This window comes from Falco cherrug, chromosome 4 (genome assembly GCF_023634085.1).
Source record: "Falco cherrug isolate bFalChe1 chromosome 4, bFalChe1.pri, whole genome shotgun sequence".
Lineage (NCBI taxonomy): Eukaryota > Metazoa > Chordata > Aves > Falconiformes > Falconidae > Falco > Falco cherrug.
This window is the reverse complement of record NC_073700.1, coordinates 90,879,117-90,904,873: the sequence shown is the minus strand read 5'-3', so window position 1 is coordinate 90,904,873 and position 25,757 is coordinate 90,879,117. Positions and strand designations below refer to the sequence as shown.

At 39.0% G+C, this 25,757-nt stretch overlaps 1 protein-coding gene across 6 annotated transcripts in view; it reads left to right on the top strand.

The window, feature by feature from the left end:
• SUGCT (succinyl-CoA:glutarate-CoA transferase) overlaps positions 1–25,757 on the top strand; it is a 337,849-nt gene that overhangs the window by 275,113 nt on the left and 36,979 nt on the right. For 4 of the 6 annotated variants that reach the window (XR_008732068.1, XR_008732071.1, XM_055709364.1 and 1 more), the window contains one exon: positions 7,022–7,085. The exons of the other annotated variants lie outside the window; for them this stretch is intronic. Coding sequence is in view for 2 of the 4 variants with exons in the window: in XM_055709364.1 (XP_055565339.1) it covers positions 7,022–7,085 (64 nt within the window). In the remaining 2 variants the exon portion in view is untranslated. Of the gene's footprint in view, positions 1–7,021; positions 7,086–25,757 lie in introns of those variants that run through there. 6 annotated transcript variants of the gene reach the window in all.

The following is a 25,757-nucleotide window of genomic DNA, read 5'->3' as shown; positions in this document are numbered from 1 at the left end:
AATAAAACTTCAACTCAGTATTGAAGAGCCAACAGCAAGTTTGAAGAACCACTGTTAGACTGAAGGATGTATAAAAATGCTTTAGGCAAAAGATACTACACAAAAAGCAAAGAAATTAAATCCTGAGAATCAACATGGAATCCAGTTGAGGTGTAGTAGAATGAGAGACACAGCAGCCAAGCAGAAAAGTAGTATTTGAATATGGTTACATGGAGCAGGATTATTATTTTTTTGGGTTTTGAGTCAAAGGTATATGCTTCAGGAATCAAATCCCCATCCCTAGGGATGTCAATAAAAAGTAATGTTGTGTACAGCATGTGTGTAAAAAGCTGCGAAGCTGTGGCATAAGAGGGACTTTGTCGAAGCCATCACCTCACACCCACAAAGAAAAGAAAAAGTTTACCAGAGTAAACAATCTGTAAGGCATGGGCCTAGCAGAAAGCAGAAATGGAGAGTAAGGACCTTCCAGTGAACTGTGGTTTTCTTTTGTTGTATTCATTTAGAATCATAGCTGTGGTGCTAGGAACATAAAGGACTGTAGCATACTCACAGCATTTATCATCTCAGAATAATGGACTGGGAATAAAGAAGTCAATTAAGAAGTAACCAGAAACAAACAAACAAAAAAAAACCCCAGATTTTGCTCGTTCAAAAATTTGTAAAGAACATTACTTCTGTTTAAATTATGGAATTTTCCAGCAGTACATGATGAGATACTTCAAATATGGGAGGTAGATGCAAGTAAACTGGAGATAGATGTGATTCACTAATACAATGCTTACATGGCCCATGCAGTAGAGAGATATTACCTTTTCTCCAGGTGAGCCCTCTATGTTAGAAGCTGTGTTTAGAAAGAAGAATAAAATTGTTAGAGATAAAAGGCAACTTTCACTGACAACAGGACTTGAAAATACGGGAATTATTGCATTGAAAAAAGTGGGGGGTGATGGAGAACATGCTGATATACAAGATATTCTGCTGCATATTATTGTTCTAGAAATATGAGACAAGGCAGAATCAGCCACCAGATAGGGATAGATTTAACATCCTTTTCAAATTTCAAATGAGTTAACATCTTATTTGGAAAGAGGTGCTTTTAGGATGTGGGATGCAATTCCAATATGGCATTGTGTTCACAACACGCGCTGTTACTTCTTTAGGGGGTGATTATGGCCATAGCTCTATGTTCAGCATGTACAGGAAAAACAGCATTATTATTTTCTTGTGGTTTGGAGGCATGAGTAGTAGTTACATTTACCAACAGCCGGCTATCTTGTGGCTGCAAATATACGGAGAAAACAGTTACATCATTTCCTTTGTGGCCCTGAAAATCCTTTTCCCTAAATTGTAGATGGAACTGTGAGAGTGGTATCTGTACAAATTCATATTTTGAACATTTGGCTCTACATTAAATAGAAATGTTTAAAGTTGGGGTGGGGTGCTGACAATATGTTTGATATGTTTCTGGTTCCAGCATCTCTTTCAGCTGGGATTTGGAAGCTGATTGTATCTTAGGTAGTACCTAGAATGGATCTGAACCCTTGCTGGTAATTCAAAGAGCAACCACATTGTCATGGGTGATTAGTTATGCACCTAATCAGGTAAATTACAGTTGAAATGAACTAACATGATATGAAAAACTTTATAGTAACTGCGGAATTTGCCAGATGTTTGCTAGGTGGCCAAACACCCCATCATCCACATGAAAAAAGGTGGAAACATTATTTCTGGTTCTCCTACCTGCCATTTGTGCTGCTGCATCAGTACTACAAGAAGCATTTTACTTCCTTAGTATATAAGAAGGCCATTCATTTTTGAGGGATGAAAGTAAGATTAATGCTTGTTAATAATAATGTTAATGATTAGTTTCTGTTTCACAACCATTGCTACATTGCTATATCATCTTTTTAGCAAAGAACACTTTTGTATAGGTATTGTTACTTTATTTATCAATTAAAGGATCCATCATCAAGCATCAGATATTCTTACAAGATGTGGAATGTCCGAGAAAAAAACAGAGTTCTTTAAATCATCCTGAAGCCATATACAGTGTGGTGATAGTTTTTCTAGCTGTTTTTCAAATAGGTAAATAAGTACTCACACAAGTCCTAAAGAAAGCCATCATCTACATTAATAGTCTATATGTCTTACTACCTTAAGGATTGCTACAGCCATAGAAAAATGAGAATTTAACTTTTTTCCTTGAAGGATCTATGAAAGTTGAAATCAAGTGTCTTGCACCACTGTGTGTACTATATGATCTTGTAAAGAATGAGTCTTAAGTCCCAAGCAGTGAAAGATGAAGTCCCTATTTGAAATAGATTTTTCAGCCTTGCAAGTCTTCTACATGAAGATGAAATGTAAAATTGTTTTTAAAGCCATACTGTATTTTTATATCATAATTATATTTCTTTTAAAGTTCATTTTCTCCCTTTTTTCCGTATGCATCATGTAGCTTTTAAGTGAGACTCAAAAACTAAAACAAAAATTACAATATTGAACTGAACATGCCCACTGATAATATAAATATTAACATGGAAAAGTACTATTTGTTAATTGTTTTGAACAAGGTAAGAATACAAGAAATAACTAGAGTTAACATTTGATCCTTCTTGTGAAAACAGGTGGCTAAGAGATTTTAATGCTGCCTGTTATAAAAATTTTAACCACTTTTAAACCTGCAGTCATTAACATAATTAGGGAAAAGAGCAGAATTCATCATTGATGTTATTATATCTAAATTACTGTGAGCTGCGTAGCAGCTGATAGAAGTATCCTCCATAGTTTTTTTCATGACAAGCTAAGAGGAAATAATGAAATAACTGACAATAAATGTGATGACATATATTAAATTACCCTTGGTTTATATTACACAAGTAAAAAATTAAGAAACTTTGCTTAAAAGGTTCTGTGTGAGCTTCCTTCCATATAATACTGTGAAAATAATATTGAAGTTATATTTTTGGTATTTTTTTGTTACATTTTGGTATTTTTGGTTACATTTTTTGTTCTCTGAGGTTAGAAGACATAATCATATGAATTGTTCTATTTGCTGTAGTCTGAATAAAGTCATGTAACAAACTGTGCTGGCTAAATAACTTTAGAGTATAGTGACTTCTGTTGTTTTTATCCATTGCCAAACAATATTGTCTTTTTGTAACATGTGCAAGTCTGATACTGTCTGCATATACTTTAAATAATTCCAAAGTAGAGCTATAGCAACTAATGATAATTACATATATTCTGCCTTGTGTGTATATATGTCTATATAGTTTTTCAAATTCAGTCTGCAAGAAAGCACAAATTTTTTTTTCAAAATATTATCTACCAAAGGTTGATACAGGAATCATTATAACAGACCGCACAAACCAGAGCAACTCTATCTTCTATTGACTTGAGTAGAATGCAGAGATTCTTTTACTATTTCATACTGTGGTTTGTTAGTTGTTGGTCTGGAGAGGTTTTTTTGCAGATAGGAGGAACTTTCCTTTACAATTCTAAATGTCAGGAGGGAAAACATAAACATAGAATCATTTTTAGTTGGAAAAGACCTTAAAGATCATCAAATCCAACTGGTAACCCAGCACTGCCAAGCCCACCACTAAATCATGTCCCTAAGCATTGTATCTGCATTTTTTAAATACCTCCAGGGATAGTGGTTCCACCACCTTTCTGGGCAGCCTGTTCCAATGCTTCATCAGCCTTTCAGTGTAGAAATTTTTCCTAAAATCCAATCTAAACCTCCCCTGGCATAACTTGAGACTGTTTCCTCTTGTCCTATTGCTTATTGTGTGGGAGAAGAGACAGACCCCCACTTGCCTACAAACCTCCTCTCAGGCAGCTGTAGGGAGCGGTAAGGTCTCCTCCTCTCCAGGCTCAACAGCTCCATTGCCCTCAGCTGCTCCTCATAAGATATGTATGAACAGGAAAAAAAACCCAAAACAAACACTGCATGAACATGTCACAAAGAACAGCAGAACACTGGTGATGCTGTTGTTGAGATAAGATTACGAAATGGTGACTTCAGGTTTTCTTTTCAATAACCAGTAGACAGACAAAAGAGGTTTCTTCTTTAATCTACAAGATGACTGTATTTGGAATAAAATGAAATGGCATGAAAAAGTTATTACCGAAAGACAGAAGCCTGTGCTTCTGATTCCCTTAAGTCACCTCATTATAACCAGTGCAAAATGCCACCCAGACCTTAATTTGATTCACAAAATCTCAGATGGGAACAGGCAAGGTAGTAATAGAGTATTTCTAGCCTGTAAAGTAAGCAATATGGAAAAAAAAATTAGAAATGGATCTACTGACGGCTGTTATCTTTTACATGATCCTCTTGATTCATCAGTTCCATATGCTGAGCTAAGGTCATACAATGGGGATAGAGGACTCTACAACATCAGAAAGATCATGACCCTTTGAGTGGTACAAGACAGTGGAGGAGAAGAGCTTCACGTTCTTTCTCTTACTTTGTCCTCAGACTTTCCGTGTCTTTGATGATAATGGATGTGAATGCTGCATTCTCCCACAGGCTATGATGCAGTAATCTTATATGTTTCCATCATAGTTTTTAGAATGCACATGAGAGGAGGAGTCAGTGAAGTTGTTTTTTCAGCATCTTTTGGGGAATCCTAATAGTGGAATACAAGAAACAGGAAATTACCCGCTATTGTAAGCAATGTTGCTGATGTGGGGAAAAAAACCCTAGTCTTCTGCCAGGTTAATTGCTTGGGGGTTGTTTTCTTCAAAAGAAAAGATGGAATTGAGTGTACTGATATAGGCTTAATAACTGTAAAAAATAAGAGTAATAAAAATTGCTATGTTTTCAAGAAAATAATGTATGAGAGGGATAATCAATACTGTACTTATGAAAATGGAAAGGAAGCTTGACTGCATCTTAAACATACTTTTAAAAGGGAGTAGAAATTAGACTGGTGATGGTCAAAGATAGTGCAGGTTTTTCTTAGTTCATTCTGTAGAGAAAAGAGAGATGGAATTTGAGTCTAACAAAAGGAAATCTTCTAAAGGTAATGTGTCTGCCTTCTCAGAAGAATTTAGAGACTCAGAACATAGGAAGGCATACATTTGGTGAAGCCCTGAGTAGCTGCTAGAGAGTCTATATGTTTTTCTTTAACCAAATGGTGCCACTTTTAGTTACAGCCTTTAATATGCCATCTAAAGAACTGCTTATGCATACTAAGTATGCTGTTGGTTTCACGTTCGAATACGCATGTTTTCTTACATTCACGTCATAAATATTCAATTAAATGCATAAAGCAAGCCTGCATAAACAAGTTATGGAGAAAGGAGGCCAAACTTTCAATACTGTTTGATTAAGAGCATAACTGGAAAGATTCTAAATATGACTTAAACCAAGGAATTATATTTTCCAATTCTGTCATTTGGAAAAAAATAATATTCTGGCTTTCTCATTTGAATGTCTACCAAAATTGGTGTTAACCTTCCAAAAGAGAAATACAACTAATGATTTGGTACAGTGCCAAACAATTAGACCAGTGAACAGGCATTCTTCCACCAGCATCTATTATCGGAAATATCTGGATTTCTAAATGTCAGCTGAATAGGCTCACCCCACAAGCTAAGAGAAAGCTGACCTGACCTTTTGACACCACCTGTTCAGGAATGGGAATTTCTTAAGCATTCTATTCCACACAGATAAAAGGTTCACAAAATTTGACCTGGAAGGAATGGTTAAAGGAATTAGTTTTGTTTAGTCTACAAAAGAGCAGACTGAAGGAGGATGTGATTACAATCTTCCAGTATGTAAAAGAATGTTATAAAGATGTTAGTGATTCGTTTTCTGTGTCCAGTTGGGGAAAAGACAAGAAAAAAGATGTTTAATACAAAGCAAATATATTTAGATTATATATTAGGAGAAAATTTTCTATTAATAAAAAAAGAGAATATGGTGCAGACTACGTAAGAAAATTGTCATCTCATTACCTGGAAATTCTGAAGAATATTTAGACCCAACACCTGTCATTAAAAGTCAAGGTTGCTAGTATTGTTCACGGTGCAAGGTTACATGACCACTTCATAGTTTTAGCCTCTATGAGTGATACATTTTCCAAGGCACTCTTGACTTGCAACATTGGATATAAAAATACTTGATTAATGGGAGACTTTTTATTTTAGAGGATACTTCAATAACAAATAATTCCTAAAAATTCTGATGATGTGATTAAGATATGGCAGAATAATAGGCAAGGAAATGATAAAGATTACTTACTGGCTTTGGATGCAGAATTCTATTAAGAATAGCAGTGAGTTTGCTATTATGAATGTCTGTTTCTCTGTTACTTGGGAATTTTGGTATCAAAATAGCAATTTCCAGTTCCTGTTATTAACCTCAAGCAGAAAACATTTATTTTTTTTCTTATTGAGGTTAGTAACAAGGAACTGGAAATTGTGATGAATAATCCTTCCGTACAGATAGACATGGGGCTGAAGCATGGCATACACATTTGAAAGAACAAGAAGTAACATCAAAATTACATCATCTTTCCTAAATGTTTGTAAGAGCTACTAAGACAGCATTTCATAGTGCGATGCATCATGAGTGCAAAAGCAACAGTTTAACAGTGCAAAAAAAGAAAACATAAGTTATGTATAGGCCTTCAGTGCATATTGCGGATTAAAATGCAAATGGGTGAAGGTTGTAAATCTCATTCCATGTTGGTACCAATTGCCTGTTGGTGGTTGAAAGTATGACATGCTTGCAGCTCAGTTTCTTATGTTTGATGTTGGATATAAGGGCTTAAAGATATGTTAGACGTGTAAAGTCTTAGTGAAGCATTTATTTAGATGCATAAACAGAGTACTGTCAAACATCAGGGCTTTCATTTTATAAATTAAGCAAATTGAATTGTACTTCCCTATATTTTCAGATAGTCTGTGAAAGAACATGATAATATTTATCTCTTTTTTTCCTCTGAAGTTTAGGAACTGATTAAATATTTTTATTACATACATGTTTTGGTTTGTTTTTTTTTCCTAGGTGCTGCACAATGGACTTGTGATGGAAATTAGTCATCCAACAGCTGGGAGGATAGTTGTTCCAGGTTAGATGTTTAATCCTTTTTTTCGAAATGAAGCTTGAAATGAAAGCTACATGACATCCTGAGTAGTTCTGGAACTCAGCTGAGGACATGACACATCTTCACATTTCACTCAAATGAACAAAAGTTAAACCAGGAGGACGTTTGTGCTCATATTCATTCCAGTAGCAGAAAAATGGGTTAAAATGTGTGTCAGAATAGCTTTTGGTTTTCATCGGTCAGTTGTCATAAAACATGAAGATGGATTTGATAATATTTGCAAACTCCCACTGCTAGAAATATTATTGCTAAATCATCTACATGAATATGTGAATCTGTTTTTGATTTAGGTCTATTTTGCAAGTTGCACAGGCTTCTTTTAGGGACATTTCTGTTGTAAAAAAACAGAAGAAAGAAGAAAGAGGAGGGATGTTCACACTGTAAGTTTCATTACACTATTTCCTTTAATGAGATTAGACATGAAGCTCTGCAATGGTGAAATCTTAAATAGCTTTTTTTGGATTTCTGAAGAATACCAAAGTAATAAACTAGCCTCCCCTCTTTTAAACTTTTAAGTGGATCAGGACTTGGAGCTGGTGTAGCTTTACTTCCATTAGATGTAGTTATGAAATGGGGTTAGGTTCATCCAGAGGCATTAGGAATATTCTCATTCCGATCCTTACAGTTGGCCCTATATTGACAATGGAGCCTTATCTGATGATCTACTAGCTATTGGGTCAACTGCTTCTTTATGCTTTTTCATCTCCCAAGCCATGTCAAGAATTGTTTCCTCTAGCATTCAAAGCACTATATCACTTACATTTTTGTAACATCTTCTCCTTACATTGTGATTTTCTGTGCCAGTTCCACCCTCTGACACGGCATCCAGTTGTCATCAATTTCAGTTGACTTGAGCACATGTAGTGGTAAGATGAATTTGACCCATAAAATTTATCTTAATTTGCACATCCTGGAATCACACTGGGATGCAGAAAGAATTATTTGAAAGAAATCAATCCCGTATTAGATCATGTTTTCTGCATGAATAGAGGGGGTGTTTTGTGTTGTGTGTATGTGTATGCTTCATATTTGCTCTTTATCACAGTTTGCATTCCACATTTGGTCCCACTAGGCTTGGATGTTTGGTTGATTGTATTCAAAAATGCTTCTTTAATTTATATGCACATATCTGGAAATAGTAATCCTTTTTTTGGTTTTTTTTTGGTTTTTTTTTATGGTTTCTAACAGAAAAGTAATCCTGGTTTATTTATCCAAAATGAAAAGACTAATAAGGGGTTTGATTTAATTCTTTTTAAAGAAGTGGGCAGAAAAGCCTTGCAGATGGTAGAGAAAGTGTGTAAGGTTTTCATGTTGCATACAATGTATAATCTATCTTAGAGAAAGCAAATACTCCTTAAGGGAATAGGTTAAACTGCAAGAAGAGGAAGGAGATGAAAGGAATGTTCTAATGTCTGTCAGCAGCGATAGAATGTATTGGCAAGAGAGTGAATTTTTACATAGGTAAGCCATAGTACTTCCCAAATCCTTAGTTATTTTTTATTTTATTAAACCAGTGACATTGCACTAAACTAAAATAAATCATCTTAATCTCTAATGGTTTGCCATTTAGATGGGCTTCTATGAAGAGTTTCTTGTATTGAAGCAGATGGCTGAAATGATTATTGGATATTTGAGCAGGAAAAGAATTCCTTCCTTTCCAGGCATGGGAGGATAAGTAGGGGAGAGGCAAGGGAGGGAAGGGTGAAGGACACTCATTCAGTGTGAGTAGAATGGGCCTATTGATATCACTTGTAAGACAGTACATTATTCTGTCCCCAAATTGAAGTGCATAGGTGAGTTTGGCCACTGCTAATGGCGGGTAGTGGAAGTACCCTGGAATTGTCCTGGTCAATGATATATCTGAAGAGTACGGGGAAGAGTGCGTGGAGCAGACCTCCGATAGTTGAACTGCTTCTCAATGGCTATTTAAAATAGTAGCAACTTTTTTTCAATGCAGTTATATTTGAATATTTTATATTTGGTAGAGAAGAATTTTACTAAGCTCTCAGTTTCTGGCTCAGGGTTGCTTATTAAGGAAGATTAAGATGTTAATGTGAATGTTGAAACTGAACAGACTAAAAATGTTTCTCCTTAAAGAGACTGAGAAGACTGATCCCCCTGGGCCCTCTCAAAAAAAAAAAAAAAAAAAAAAAAGTGACTGTTATTTTTTAACCATATAAACCAGTTTTTAATGTGACTTTTAGTAATTGAAGTGGACATCACACTTGAGGCTTGTGACAGAAGTCAGACTTGTACTGCCAAGTAAAGTTGTGAGTGCAGTGATACACACTTATTGAGTGAGAGCACGCTGGCAGATTTTAGTTGGCCTCTGTGTCTAACATATTGCTTTGGAGTAGTCCTTCTCCTGGCGCGTCCCCGCTTTTAGAGTAGGTTCAAATCTGTATATGAATCCTCACTCGTAGATCTTGCATCTTGAAATTCTGAGGATTTTGCCATTGACTTTAATGTAGGCTACATTTTTAATGTTGGACATGGTGATTCATACTCCTTTGTTTAATTATCTTTTGATATGGTTATTGAATTTTGTTATTTCCACACCTAGACAGTGCTCCTTGCCTTTTTTTTTTTAAAAAAAAAATCCCTACCTGAGATATACTGTATGCTGATAAACACATCATAAGGTACTGGTGGAATTAGAGTGGGGAGAAATTGCATTATAAAAACCATATTTCTGTTCATTTTTCTTTTCAAAATGTGTATTGATAGTAGGAGAGATACATACCTTGTATTTTGATAGCTCTTGCTTCAAGCATTCACTGAAAAATGTCTTTGCACATATACATTGCTGTTACTATTAGTAAGATAAGTTACATTTAAGAATGGATATGAAAAAGGGAGTTCATCATGTCTGACTAAGAGAAACTTTAAAAGATTGCAAGACCATTTTAAAGAAAAATGGGGTTCTGTGGTAGTTGAGTGATTTCATTAGGATAATGTTTCACATATAACATTCAATATATTCACATCGTGAAGTTTTTGCAGAGCTGACTTGTATCCAAATACATATCCTTGATATATCATATATAAAAGTTGCAACACTGAGAGAGAGCCTTGCTTCGGTCCCAAAAGCCTGGCACTGTACTGCACTCATTCTTTGCAGGACTGGTTTGTCTAATTGCAGGGCTGGATGGATGAATCTCTTCTGCCTCTATATCTGAAGGCAGCTTGATAATCTTTAGCTTGGGACAGGGCTCTGAAGATGAGTGGGTGCTGGAGCACCTCAGCTGGAGAGGCTGAGGAACAGCGTTGGGTACAGCCTGGGGAAAAGGCAGCCTCGGCAGGGGCTAGTGACAGTCTCCCAGCACCTACAGGGAGTTTATCAACCTGAAAAGCCAAGCTCTTCACAGCAGCACATGGGTTTAGACTGGATATTGGGAAAGTCCTTTTCATCCTGACAACAGCTGGGCAGTTGAGCAGGTTGCCCAGAGAGGTTGTGCAGGTTCTGTTCTTGGAGGTTTTCAAGAAGCAACTAGATAAAGCCATGAGCAACCTGATCTGACCTCACACCTGACCCTGATTTGAGCAAGAGCTTGGGCTGGAGACCTCCTGAAGCCCTTTCTCACATGGATTCTCTTCTCACTCTGTGATTAACCTCAGTATCACCCACTCAGTTCTGTTGTGCTTAGACCTTTCCATAGAGATGTGGAGGAGGAATGACAAAGTTTAATAGAATGGGAAAGGTAGAGCACAGAAAGTACTTTTGAGAGCAGAAAATGGTAAGGGAGAGATGATCTGTAGAGTGCCAGGTTACAGATGGTGCTGAAGGGCAGAAACAATAGAGCTAAGTGAAGGGACAAAGTTTCAAGAAGCTTTAGGTCTGGGTTAGTCTTGAACTACTTTGCCAAAGAGTAATGGACTTTGCCAAAGAGCGGTAGCATGTGAGTTTCTGGGAGCCACCAAATAATTTATTCTGAGTTACAATGTGGAGCATCATGGATAACAACCCATATTGACTAGAAAAAAATAATGAATGTAACGAAATCTTGCCCAAACCTTTTCCATTATCATCTATTTTATATGCTTTAGGAAACTCAATTAATAATATTCTCTACTTCTGCCTTATCTAGTGTCTAATGTTGACTTTTAAAAGCTACCAGTTGGGGTTTTTTTATATTAAAAGTGTGTTTATAATACAAATATTATTTTTTTAAAGGAAAAGCCACAGTGTATTCAGCTGTCCCTAACAAACCAACCTTTGTAGAATTTATTAACTAGCAGGAACCTCTGTGAAATAAACCTCATTTCTGACCCCTTCTAAGCCTTAGCAAATTGGGGATTTGGATACAAGCGTACACTTTGGAATCATCTCTCATCAAACAGGAAACAATATAGCTGTAGGAATCATGTAAAACACCTCTTCCAGACAAAACAACTATTCTTAGTTTTGATAATGTTTATATTGTACGTTTTCCTTATCCCCATTTCCTTAGATGATAAACACTATTTCTGTCCTTTGCCCCATGATCTGCATCAAGGATGTCTTTATTGCTCAGAAAGGCCGATTTCATACCTGGCTTCATGATTTCCTTCTGTGCTCTTGAGATGAAGTGCTTGGGGGGACTGCCCCAAGCTCAATTACAAAAGGCAGTACAGTATTCCTCTTTGGCATAGATTTCTTGGACTGAATTCAGACAATCTATGTTAATTAATCAACCCACTCAGGAGAAATGTCCCTTTTTCCGGTCTTCTCCTGTCACTGTGCATTACAAATATACTACTGAAACAGGAAAGGCATTTTTTTCCAGAGATAGGCTTTTCCTGTTGTATGATTCATTAAATGGTGTCGTGGTTCCATGGAGACTAATTGCCATCAATCTCTTAGAAGAATGGTTTTAAGGAGCAAGACAAAGAGGAAAGAAATCTAATAGGACTTCCTTACTGTGCCACAGATTTCTTCCTTAACCTTGGAGAAATCACTCTCTGTGTCTCACCTTACTAATCATTTGCAGTTTTTTAGATCTTGGGAAATGAGTTGGAAAATACTTTGATTTCTAGGGGAAGGAAGTTCTAGGAAAACCCTGTATATTATTTTAAATATGTATACCTATTTAGTATGTATGTATGTATGTATTTATACTTACTTTCTCCGTGTATGGGGAAGGCTAGTTATAGTTGTGGAAACAGCAGTGGGGTATTTATTTGTTTGATCAGTACATTTCAATTGAGGGAGCAGATCTGGCTGTTAGTGGTACATGCTGTCTTTTCTTTATCATTTAATGTAAGTGTAGTGGGGAACCTTCAGTAAGACTAGATATATGACAGAGAAAAGTGACTTCTGCATGGGAGAAGTTTGCAGGAAATTAAGGAAGTCTGTATTCCAATCCATTGTTTCCTGCAGCTAGGAGATCCCACAATACAGGAACAACAACAACAACATAAAAAAATCCCAACCATTTTTTTTTTTTTTTTTTTTTGCAAGAACCTCTGCTTGAACTTCTGATCCTGTCTGCTTCTCATCAAGCATTTTTTTCATATGTGTGTGTGTGCACATGTGTGCATGCATCCATGTGCATAACTGATGTTGATTGAAAAATTTTAATTTCACTTCACTATTTATGGTACATTGGAGACAAACAGCTTCACCGGCATTACTGTTACCTCATTCGCCTTTTTTAGTCATCAGGGCTGACTGTTTATGTCTTTTACATTCACAGAGCTGATTTCAATTTTGAGGAATTCAGGACCATTACAGGAACTCAGCAGAAATGATGTATGACAGCTCACTCAGCTATCCTCAAATACTTTTAAAAATCTTAATAAATATATAAACAATATATTTGTACTGATTGCAAAAGCAGAAAAGAGATGGTGGGAATGGCAAGGAATATGTTGTAAGCCTCAGGTTTATGTAGAAGAGGGTAGTCTATGTTTTTAATTGATGATACTTCCATTTAGAATCTTTTAAGATTCCTTTTAAAGTAAAACAAACAACAAATCTTTTCATATTTTTGCTCCTCTGTCATATGTTTCCAGAGTATTTCTCTACTGTATATTTTAAAATTTGCCATACTTCCTGGAATGGTTTTAGTATCGCAGTTGAAACATTTAAAAATATTTTAAGGAAGAAAAGCCAGCTGTTCCTTACCTAGTCCTGGGACTTCATTTGTTGGGGGAAATTAAGAAACAGTGGAAGTTTTTCTATCAGGCTGAGAGTACCTGAGTAACGGTACTGCCTGGGACCACCAGTGCTGTTGTGTTACTCAGATAGTGGCTCTCCAGGACTGTTGTTTAGGGTGTCTGAGCTGGACTCTCCTTTCAGCAGACCCTAGTTTTTTCTGTCATTCTTTGAGTTGTGACAATCAAAGTTGTTTTTCTTGCATCACAAGTTTCTTTCCAGGAACTGACAACTCCATATCAGGAAGGGAAATAAATTTTTTTCAGTGGACAAGTGGGGACATTTTTCTACGCTGTACATAATAAGTAAAATGGTGTTTGAACTTTTGCTGAATATCGATCAGTAATTATAGTTCTACTTACTGGATAATAAAAGATAAAATAAGATATACTAGGCCTTTCTTTAAACCGGATATAATAGTTTTTTATGGAGAGTAAACTAAACAGTATTACCTTGCTATTACATGGGGGGGGGGGGGGGGGGGGAGGGAACAACACATTGAAGTATTAAATGAATAGCCAAATAAACTCATTAATTTCCCACCAATGGTGAAAGTTGTATAATTCAGCTTTGTTTAAAACTAATTTTTTTGTTGTTGTTCTGTTTAAACGTTTCCCACTTCTTTCTTTATAAGTAACATAACTTAGAAAGTACTTTCTCAACCCTCACTCTGTAACAAGCACAGCCAGGTGCTCACACAGTTCAGGGTGTGTGATTGTAAAGATATATCTGCATCCCTCGGGTGCATTGTAAAACAGCCAAATTACTTCAACACCCATAAATTGTAAGTATATCTTTATGATCTTTAATAATTATTGGATAAGAAAAGGAATCTACTGTCAGCTAAAGAAGTTTGAATTCATTAAATGTAAAAATATATTTTAAACCTTTAGACAATTTTACTTAATCCCTAGGATACTGAGTATACTAATCCTCATTTGTGTTTTGCCATGTCGTCTTGACCCAAGCCCTGCCTCTCCATGAATGGAAAGAATGATTTGACTTAAACTGTTTTCTGTGAACCAAACAATTTTATGGTCAGCGGTGGCTGATCATTTAGTTTGCCTTCTTATGGCACTGGCCATGCATTTTCATCAATTTACTCCTTTCACTTGTGTTTGACTACAATTTGTTTTATTTAGAAGTTCTCAAAAGATGGAAAATTCACCAAACGTCTGCCTCTTTCTTTAAATGCCTGATTAGTTTAATTGTTAAAAAACCCATGCCATGCTTCTAATTCAGTGTTACCCAGTTATGTAGAGCAACAGTATTTTTTCATGTCTTCCATGAGCCTTAACTACTTTGTTTTCTCCCCATGACAGTATTTACATGACAGAAGTCACATCTAGATGAATTTTAGAAAAGTTATGTAGGATAATTTGCACAGGTCTGTTCAGGTCCTTTGTGTCAGCCAAGTGCAGCAGCTCTGTAACTCTGTTCTTTTTATTGCAGTCTGTGCACTGCATATTTACAGGAAAAATCACAACCTGCCTGCCTGTCTCTGGGCAAGTCCCTTAGCCCATGAAGTTACATTTCTCACTTCTTCATTTAAAAAATTGAGATAATAGAACTCACAGGTAACTACAGAACATTAATATGCTCATTTTCCCCCAAATTATAATAATGACAATACATGAAATTTAATGCTATGCTTTCTTTATAGTTTATGGAAGAAGGGATTGGATAGAAATGAGGGGAAAAATAAGGCTTACACAGTTAACTTTACTGTTTGGTTGATTAAGAGTCTACCACCAGTATATAACATGTACCTGTTGTGGATTAGTAAATTTGCATATATTTTACTTTATCTGTAACTCCTGATGTAGAGCATATTTAAGTTCTCTTAGTCACTGTGACATTGCAATTATTTTTGCTCCTCTTCCTTGTGCTTTCCACAGCTCTTTCTAGTTATGTCCTGCACATAAATTAATCCCATGTTGCATCAAAATGTCTTTTTTAAAAGACCAGTATTGCCTGACTCATAGATATGAGGTATCTGCCCGTGCAGTAAAAATTATATTGATCTATTTAGCTGTCATGCTGGCTTTCAAGCTCATGTCTAATTTGCTTGCCAATTTAATCCTGAAGACTGTCAGCATGACTATTTCTACATATATGCTTTTAAGTGCCTGTATTTCAGGTTATTTTTCTTAGGTACTTTTTTCCCCCGTAATATGAATAGAAGAGTAATGTTCTTAATGCTTCTTGTATCTCTAGATCCCTTTATGTGGTCAATGAAGACATAATTTGATAGGGTAAATTTTATTCCAACAACCTCTTCGCCTATTGTAAAACTTGTGTCTGCTATTAGTATTGATACATTCACCAGCAGATTTTCCTTGCATTCCTTTCTTCAAAACAAGCATGGTGATTTAGACCTGAGCCTTGACTATTCCAAATGATGCCTTAATAATTTGAGCTATCAAAAATAAAGCATTGCCGCCACCTCTTTTGCCCCTTGCCGTTTTGTTAACTTTTCTGGGAAGGTGGGGAATACCCAAGGGGTTTTCCAAATATTTTATGCCTCAATGTGAATTTTTTTTCCAGATTTTTATTTAGATTATATTCACCAAATTTGATTGAAACTTGCAAATACCATTTCCCTAAACATTAACTTTTTCTTTTTCTTTTTTTTTTTTTTTTTTTTTTTGGCAAATCTAGCTCATCCATCCTATCACTGTGTGTAAAAGGTTTAAACCAAGACAGAACAGATGTGAACCCTTAATCCAGGGCCTATCAAAAACATTAGGCATTGGGTCAGGACCCAATTAGAAAAATCTTCCTGACACAGAGTCTTTTAGGGTATGGAACTGAGTCCCCTAAGAAGACACAGATTCCCCACTACTTTGGCTGTCTGAAACTAGGCTGAACATAGCAGTAAATAAAACCAGTTTACCCATATAAAAACTAGATAATTGTTCTAGTAAAAGGGATTGATAATGAATTTTAAAATTTGGTGTCGGTTCACTGCTTTAAATCAGAGTTGTTTAGAGATTGTGCCTGTGGCAGGCCAATAAAAAATTTATATTGATTTGTGTGTAGGTGGAGTTTTCCTCGTGGGTTTTGAACTGGATGCAGAGATGAAATGAGGCAAAGGCTTGCAGATTAGAACAAGCTTTTTAATATTCTTTGCAAGCTGTTTTTAGAAACATCACAAGGAACATAAAACCAGACATAGTTGTGAAGTCAATACGATTTACAAACAAACATGTGGGGCAAACAAGTTCAAAGCTGATCATGCACAAATACCCCATTCCAGTTGTCCAGCTTGCACATACTGAAAGCACAACTGCATGCCCACATCTGCTATTCCCAGCCCATGAACACAGACATATTTCTATAAGCTTGCATAAACTCATCACAATCTGATAGTATTGTAAAGAAATCACAAGATCAGTGCTAAAAAATTAAGCTTCATTGCTTTGACTACAAGATTTAGATTCCTATATAAGTAAATCTGTGATGCAAACTGTCCTGTAATTTGCTGAATTACATTTGGGAATTGCTTTCTCTTTCTTGAAGAACTGGGTAGTATGATTTTCAGCTGGAGCTGAGCTAATGATTTTTCTTTTGAGCCAGGTTAAGTTCTGGTGATGCCATGCAGCCATTTCTTCCTAGTTTTACTGTCCATACAGTGTTTTTTCAGTGTCACCTAGTTTGAACCATTTTGGATTACTGAAATAGACAGCGAACTTGTTGCCCTGGAAAACACACCTTTTAAAAATGTGAAAAGTTCGTATGATGGGGGCACACCTCAAATATGAGTTTCATTAGGGAGAATTGTTAGCTTTCAGGTCTCATTCCTTGCCAGAACCTAACTGTCACCTGGGCTCCCAGCACAATCCTATGTCTTCTTCTCAGCTGTCTGAATCTTAAGAGTCAACCTCTGACTAAGCTAAAGTGAACCAGCTGTGGGGCACTGCCCTGGAAACATCAGTGATATCTCTACTGTGCCAGGGGTTGGGAGTTGTGTTGATCTCAGGGAAGTTAGAATAGGACCTACAGCACACAGGACTACACTGCTGGAAAACAGGAGTCATTGTTCAGGCTCAAAGCTTACCTTAGCCAGGTGCAAAATCTCACAGCTTTGACCAAGAAACAAGTGGTTCAGAGCAAGCAGGATGGTGTCAGGTCCTGTGAGAAGACAGAGGGAATGAGTTGAGGATGGAGGTGATAGAAAAAGACTACAATGAACTGTGACCTTACAGGCACCAGTTGGTGCAGACAGTTCCCCTCCTTAAAGTGATTTTTGCTGGTTGGTGTCAATGGTTAGCCAAACCAGTATTCTGAATGTCAGAAGTTCTGTAGTACCTGTTATGTTTCAGTTCTGGTTAAGGTTCAATGAAAACAAAATAATAGGTCAAACTGAATTCCGGTCTGAGACAAAATAATGATTAGAAACTCTTCTGGTTTCATGTGTAGTTATTCTCTTGGGATATACGTTTTTGTAGAAGTGCTTAAAATACTTCATTTAGAAAAACAAAAAATCTTTTTGCAAAGGTGATCCCTTTCTATACAGTTCTATCAGATATTTCCTTAATGATATAGTGAGTTATGTACTTGATCACATGAATGCACCAATTACTATTTTGTATGTGCAAGCTGGGTGTTTACGTGAATAAATGAAGCGTGTACAGTTCTGTTGTTTCCCTTGAATATGCCTGCATTTTAAATCTGGCCTTTACCTCCCAGTGGGGAATACCTTTGGGATCAGTAAATTTGGTAAAGGAGGCTGTTTTGGCAAACATTCTTGTTTTCACTTTTATTAATATTTAGGGGAATAAAGAAGATAAAGATGGGGCATACTTTTTTTTATTGGTAGTATTTACTTTTGCTACCTTCTTAGATCTCTAGAGTAAGGACTAGTGTTGTAATACCTGAAAGGGAATTTTTACTTTGTGACTTCCTGGCTACTCACAAATCAATGTCCCCACTGTATAATTTAATAGTTATTTTGTCTCAAAACTAAATGCACAGTTTAATAGCCTTCCCTTCTACTCCTCATTTTTTCTTGGATTTCCTGAGAAGAAAAGTCAAAAAATGTTGATATGTCCTTTTGCTCCTCGTAGGTTCAGGTGCCATGCTGTAGCTTCAGGAACTCCAAGAGTGTTGTAAGAATACATAGGTAAAAGTGTAACTTTGGTATAGCTGCATGGCAATGTTTTAGCATATCCTTCATGTACTTCTGTAATACTGACACCGTTGAGAAAACTACTTGAGGCAAACAGAAGAAACTGAAGGAGTAGCTCAGAATTTAATAGAAAACCCTTAGTGTCTTCCTATGAGCTATCCACCTTCTAAGAGTCATTATTCTGACCTATTGTAAATCTTTCAAAATGTTGGCTTGTGTGAAGGTACCTTGGAACCAGCCTTTCAGTTGACTTTAAGAAAACGGACAATGTTATATTTACTACCTTAATGTCACTTTTAGATTCTCACTGCTAAATGGGTCATTGTTCGTAGTGGTGTCACCCACCACCAACCTCCATGTGGCTATCTGTTACCATTTCCATGAATTTGCATTTACTTTCAAGAATTTTCTGTCAGGTGCCCTCAAGTCCCGGTTGTTGTCTTGGGTTTTGTTTTAATGAGAGAAGTTTTCAGTTGGTTGCTACATTGTGAGGCACAGCATGTATACTTCTAATCTTTAGATATTTTCAGAGATTGGTATTCTTTTCTCCATGTGTACCCAGACATGAATCAAAACACTTCATTCATTTTATTTAGAATTTATCTGACTCTTGGAAACCAATGTTATACTGGGCACCAGTTCCAATGAAATATCATATTATACAACATAATTACATAATTACAACTGCATATCACGTATGAGTGTATATTATATACTGTTACAGAACATAACACGCTTGATACCCATGGAGGTTTAGTGTTAAACCATAGTGAGAGAAGAATTAAGTACTTCCACTACGTATAATTTATAAGCAAAGGTGATTTCAAAAATTCAGAAATCTGAATATTTTGTGTTTAAAATAATAACTTTTTTTTTTTTACAAAGTGTTGTAGAAGGAAATTATTGTAAGTGGAAAAAAAAAGCTAAGCCCTGGTATCATACTTCATTTTTCATCTGCTCATATTTGAGCAGTATTTATGTGTTATTATAATTATCTGTGATATCAAAGACAGGAAAAAATAATTATTTATTTATAAACAAGATTTCAAATATTGAGTACATTCAGGGAATTTACATGCTCTGATGATTCATGGCGATTACATTGTTGGAGATAAATGCCTTAGAAAGTTATGGATAATTTTTGAACTCAAGATGAATGAATTAACAAATGTTGTCTTATTTACCGTAAAGCATGTCCTTGGTAAAAGTGCTGTTCTCTTTTTTCAAGACTTTAGTTCTATTTTCAGGAGCTTTGTCATATAATTTCTCTAAAGTTACTGTAATTAATATGAAGTAATGATCAGTAATCAACTTAAATGTTCTGTAAAATATGGAATCTAATATGCAAGACAAAATTTAAGCATTCCAATTCATCGTACACTTCATAGTATATTGACTGATAATTACACAGAGATATTAAGAGGATCCATTTGTAGAGTCTCTTTAAAAAGTCAAGAGGTAAGATTGAAAACTCAATCATAATTTAGGAAATTTCTGTCTTCTAGTGCTTAATGTCTTTACCAGAAAAGTATCTAGTAGTTCAAAATTTACTTTTATATTTGAGTAGTGTAACCATTATCACCTCCTGTCTTGTAAAAAGAAAAAAATCCTGCTCCCAGTGACCAGGACATTTGAACCACCACTTTGGGGAGGAAGGACTGAACATTGGTTTGTTCACCATACTGGGATAATAGCTGATTTCCACTTCATTGCTGCTTTTAGCTACTTAACGAGCAATACCTATGGGCCCAAGACACCGATCCAGGCAAGAATGCAATTATACTTAATTCAGGAGTTATTTCTGGGTGCAGATTTAGTCCGTGTACAATTCAAACAGCCTTTGAAAGGCTTACAACTTTTGATTATACATTAGCTTCTTCTGCAGGTCTCATATTTCCAGCCTTTCCGAAGTACTGCAACTGTGAAATGTAATGAGTGAGGCATGCTGGCAGAGAAAACAATTTTGTCCTGAACTTAAGATATAATGGTTATAAAGTTCACTTACCAGTGTTTTTATCCCACTGGTAACATTCAGCCTGTAATAAAAAACAAGGTGATTGAATGGATTCCCATCTATGTAGCTGTAAAAGAGCTATGTAATATGAAAAAAGGCAAATATTAAGACAATGTACATTCATCAGAGTACTTAACATTCTCATGCGACCTCTCACTATACGGAGTATGACAGAAGTTGTAGTTTCTAATACTATTGTGTCTATTCGACAAAAAGGAGAGAAAATATCCAACTAGTTTTTCTCTCCTCCATACCCCTACTTCATATACCTAAATGATGTATTTAAGCCATATATCTTGTGTATTGTGGTTATTTCTTCTATATGATGCTGAAATTTATTTTGTCTGTGTAAACAAGCAGGTAAGTTTAAATTTGTGCTTTTTTTTTCATATTTTGTTTTCTAATCTTGTGTACTAGAGCTTATTGCCCCCACCTCCACCCAAGTTTCATTGGCATATTTTTCTTCAATAACTTTAATTTGTCCCAGAAAACTGCAATGTGGGCACATGCCCACTATAAATTGTGTACTAAAGGAGATCCTGTGCAACAGGACATACTCAGAGTGCCATATACACTGTCCTTTTGGATTAGAAGAAGTTTATTAATTTAATGTGAAGAGATATAACCCATACAGAAGGAATTTATTAATTTAATGTGAAGAGATATAACCCATACAGCTCTGTTGAGAGTTGCTTCCATTATGTAAACTAACAGCACAGTACGCAAAGAACTGGGTGAAGGTCAGTGCTCAAAGGACTGTGGTAACTGGGGCTGTATCTGGCTGATGAGCAGTCACCAGCGATGTTCCTCAGGGCTCAATTCTAGAGCCAGATCTGTTCAATCCTTTTATCAGTGATCTCGATGCAGGAGTTGAAGGCATGGTCAGTAAGTCTGTTGATGATACTGAATTGGGAAGGGCTGTTTACTCTCTTGAGGGTCAAGAGGCCTTGCAGAAAGATCTGGACGGGTTGGAGCATTGTTCAGTCACCAACGGCACGAAACTGAACAAGAACAAACACCATGTTCTGCACCTGGAGTAATGCCAGACAGAAGTCTAAATTGAGAGAGAAGTGGCTGCAAAGCAGCCCTGCAGAAAGGGGTCTGGAGGTGCTGTTTGCCAGGAGGCCCAGCAGCAGCCAGCAGTGTGCCCTGGCAGCCAAGGGGGCAAACCCCACCCGGGGGTGCATCAAACACAGCATAGCCAGCCGCTTACAAGACGTGGTTATCCCGCTGTCTTTAGCGCTGGTGCAGCCTCACCTTGAGTGCTGTGTGCGGTTCTGGGCCCCACCATTCATAAAGGCTGTGAAGGTCCTTGTCTGCATCCCAGGGAGGCACCCAAGCTGGTGAAGGGGCTGGAAGGCATGGCCTCTGAGGAGCGGCTGAGGACACAGAGTTTGTCTAGTTTGCAGAGAAGGCTGAGGCATGACCTTGTTGCTCTGCAGCTGCCTGAAGAGGCAGGTGGAGAGGGAGGTGCTGAGCTCTTCCCCCTGATACCCAGTGCCAGGATGCATGGGAATGGTTCAAAGCTGCATCCGTCAGGGGAGGTTCAGACTTGAAATAACGAAATGTTTCTTTAGTGAGAGGGTGGTCAAACCCTGAAACAGGCTTTCTGGAGAGACCATCGATGCTCCGTGACCATTGGTGTTTCAGATGCATTTGGACAGCATTCTTAATACCATGCTTTAACTTTGGGTCAGCCCTGAATAGCTCAGGCAGTGGGTTAGAAGGTTGTTTTATGTCCCTTCCAACTGAACTATTCTGTTCTGTTCTTTTCTGCTCTTCTTCCTGAGGCAGGACATGGTCCTCCACTATAAATGGTTGTAAATCTTTTGGAGGTAAGCAGTGCCTGTTCATTACAGGTGGATGCTTTTTTTTTTTTAAACGTCTACTTGTTTTCAGAAATGCCTGATCTGTTTCTAACGGAAAAACATGCTCAATCAAAAGAGCTGAGAAGTACAGTACTCCATGAGAGAGAAGGTCCATCTGGCCCAACACGCCGTCTCCAAAGCAGCCAAGCAGCACTGCCCAAAGGAGAGCCCATGAGCAGTGCAGGTCTCCTTCTGCCAGGGTCCTGGGGGTGCTTATAGGCTTCAGTGGCTGGGACCGGCCTCCCCAGAGGCCTTCAGAGCACCAGGGGGGAGTGGTGCCTTGGTGGTGTGAGGGGAGCAGGCGAGAACCTGGCCAAAAGCAGTTGAAGGAGCCCTGGCCAGGGGCTGTGCTCAGTACTACCAAGGAAAAACAGCAACCCGTGGGGGCCACGCTGGGGGCCCCCTGGGAGCCTCGAAAGCTTCCTCCCCCCGCATGCGGGGCACGAGGCCACCTTCGTGGGGCACCAGCAGCAGGCACCTGGCCAGAATGGCCCAAAGGAGCCCTGGCCAGGGGCCCTGCGCGGTGCTGCAGAGGCAGGCAAAAAACCCCCGGGGCGGGACGCTTGGTAGCCCACCGTGGGGGAAAAAAAGCCTTCCTCCCCCCAGCTGCAGGGCACGAGAGGCCACCTTCGCGGGGCACCAGCAGCAGGCGGTGACCTGGCCCGAGGGACCCGAGGAGCCCTGACAAGTGGTCGCGCTCAGTGCTGCAGAGGAAGGTGAAAACCCCCGGGGGCCAGTGCCAATGTGCCCCGGGGGAAAATTCCTTCCTGACCCCAGGCAGCGCTGGCGATCGGCTGTTCCCTGAGCATGTGAGCGGGACCGGCCTCCTCGTCCCGCGGGCTGGGCATGCCTCCCGGGAGATGCCAAGCCTCTCCCTCTGACCTGGAGCCATCGCAGGGGCTTCCAAGAGTGACCAAATGCCCCCGGTCTGACCGACCTTGGAAGCCAGAATCCCTCCCACGCCTGATGGGACACCAGTGGGTGCTCCAAAGCTCTGGGACCCCTGGCAATAATCTCTGCATTCTATTCCTTACAACTGCTGTCCCTGGCTCTATGCTCCTCAAGAAGGCGTTCCCGTGGTGTTGCCACCGCTGTCCAGCTGAGAAGGCCCGACAGCCTCGGGCACCCCCAGGGGTGGGTGGTTCTTCTCCTCTCCTGAGGGGCTGGTGTCTGTTCCCCGAAGGCTGAAACAACATTTCCACCCATCGGATGGGCTTTGGCCGTGGCCCTGCCGGGAGCTGCCCTTGCAGCAGAGAAGCTCCAGCAGCCTCGTCCAGGCTCCAGGCTCCCTCCCTCAGCCCCCCAGGGAATTCCACGATTCTCTCAAGGGCTCCCTCTCAGATGTCTTCAGGCCAGTGCCAGGCCAGCTCTGGCAGGGGGACACGGGACGATGCCCCTTTTATACTCCCCAAGGCAGCCTCTGTGCCCAGGAGGCCCGGGGGGCTGCCCCTGCCCTTGGCGGCCATGCACGGGGCACAGCTGCTGGACATCCCTGATGCCTCCTCTAACACTTGGCTTCCGAGGACAAACCCCATCCTGTTCCTCCTCTCTCAAACCGTGGCAGGGACCATCCCTGTAGCCCAGAGCCCACCCCTGTCGCTGTCCCTTCTGTGCCAGAGACCCCGCAGCCAGGAGGACCAGAGCCTAGATCTGGCTGGACACAAAGCCTTTTTCTGGGGCGTAAGGTGATTTCAGCAGGCAGAGGCTGGAGGAACGCCAAAGCATGACCAAAGCCATAGGTTGGGATGGATGGTGCTAACAGGCCACCATGGAAATAAGAAAGACTTTGACAAAGAAGTGAGCGGAGGTTACCCTGGTGTGGTGGAAAGGTTGGTCATTTTCAGACCTAGAACATTTGGACCTGTGCCCAGAGCACAGCCAGGCAAATGATGACACTTCCAAACTGTAAAAATAGCCCATTGCTGCTGTGGCTGTTGTCCCCGTGTCCCACTTGAAACTGAGCTGTGCAGCTCCTCTGTGAAATGCACATTGGCCGTGTTTGTAAGGTGTGCAAACACGCTTCAGCCACAGGGTAAAACTTCCACAGCTCATTTGTCACTTTAACCTTTCGGAGAGTTATTTGCCTATCTCAGTTTGTGGGAAGATGTGCAGATCTTAGCTAAAACCATGGCAAATCTTCTCCTTTAGGATTTACTATCTGGAGTACTGAAAGTGTAAGAAAGGTGCTATTCTTGTCATTTTATACATTGGTGCTAGAACTGGCATGTAGTTTCAGACTATGTAAATAAGGACATTGATACTATAGACATTAGTTTGGTTGTGGTGGTGCCAGAGGTGAAAGGTAGGGGTTTGATTCCCTCTGCATGAACTGCGCAGAGACATAGAGAGCACGCGTGATTTCCTCACCATTCCTTACCAATGCACTAAGGGACATCTGCTACTATCCTGTTTATAGTGAGGTCTTTCTTCTGGAAAGACATCCTGAATTGTTTTGTGTTCTTTACCATATTCTTCCTTGCACTTCAAGAGCTGTTTTCCTTCTTTGGCCTTCATTCTTGATACCTTTCTTGAAAGTGATGGCAGCCCTCTCAGCCTTTGGCTTGCTTGTTCCAGTCGTTGTCTTCTGTAGGCCCTCCATGCTCCTAATCACCTGCTTAGTCTTTGCCTGCTTTCATCCCAGATGGGATCTGTCTGTCTTAAACCTGAGGAAAGAGAAATGTCCATAGCAGTAGAGGTGAGTTCTCACCAGGGCTTTGCACAATGCTTGCTTTCATTTGGAAAGATCTTGCATGACAGACGGGAATGCATTTGCGTGTATCACATATGTGGGTCATAGTCACCCTGGGATCTACTTATACCTCCAGGAACATTTGCCTACTCCAGTGTTTCCAAACTGGAGCAGAAACTCATGGTACTCCACCTGAGTTTGTGTTACCTACTTCTACCCTGCAGTTCTTCATGCAGAGTTTATTTACATAGGAGATACCTCTTTCTTCAGAGCTTCAGATGGTAGGGAGAATGGGGAACATAGAACTAAACCATGAGACAGAGTTTTTTCTGCCTCATGGGTGCCGTGAAATCCAGAATATGATGTGGACAAGGAAGTCTACTTTTTTTGGATGATCGTTTTCTGGATTCTAAATTCTAAAGACCTGGCCATGAACTTCACTGTTTTCTGCAACTGATGACAGGAAAGCGTGAAGGGTAGAGCCTGAGGGGTTTGTTAAGAGGGCTTTCACCCATCAGTAGCCTACTTGGCATCAAGGTCCACACAGTAATGACCAGCAGATCCAGCCCTCCACCAGCCAGCTAAAGTGGTGAGGCAGCTGGACTAGATGATAATTTTAGGTCCCTTCCAACTCAACTATTCTGTTCTGTTCTATTCTAATTTTAAAACATCTTTGTTTCAGTCTTCCTTATATCTTCTGTCCACCTGTGTCCACCTAGCTGCCTCCAAACTTATTTAGTAGCAAGAAAGACCTTTTTCTTTCATCAGTTTTATTCTGTCCTTTCATTCTAGTTATGG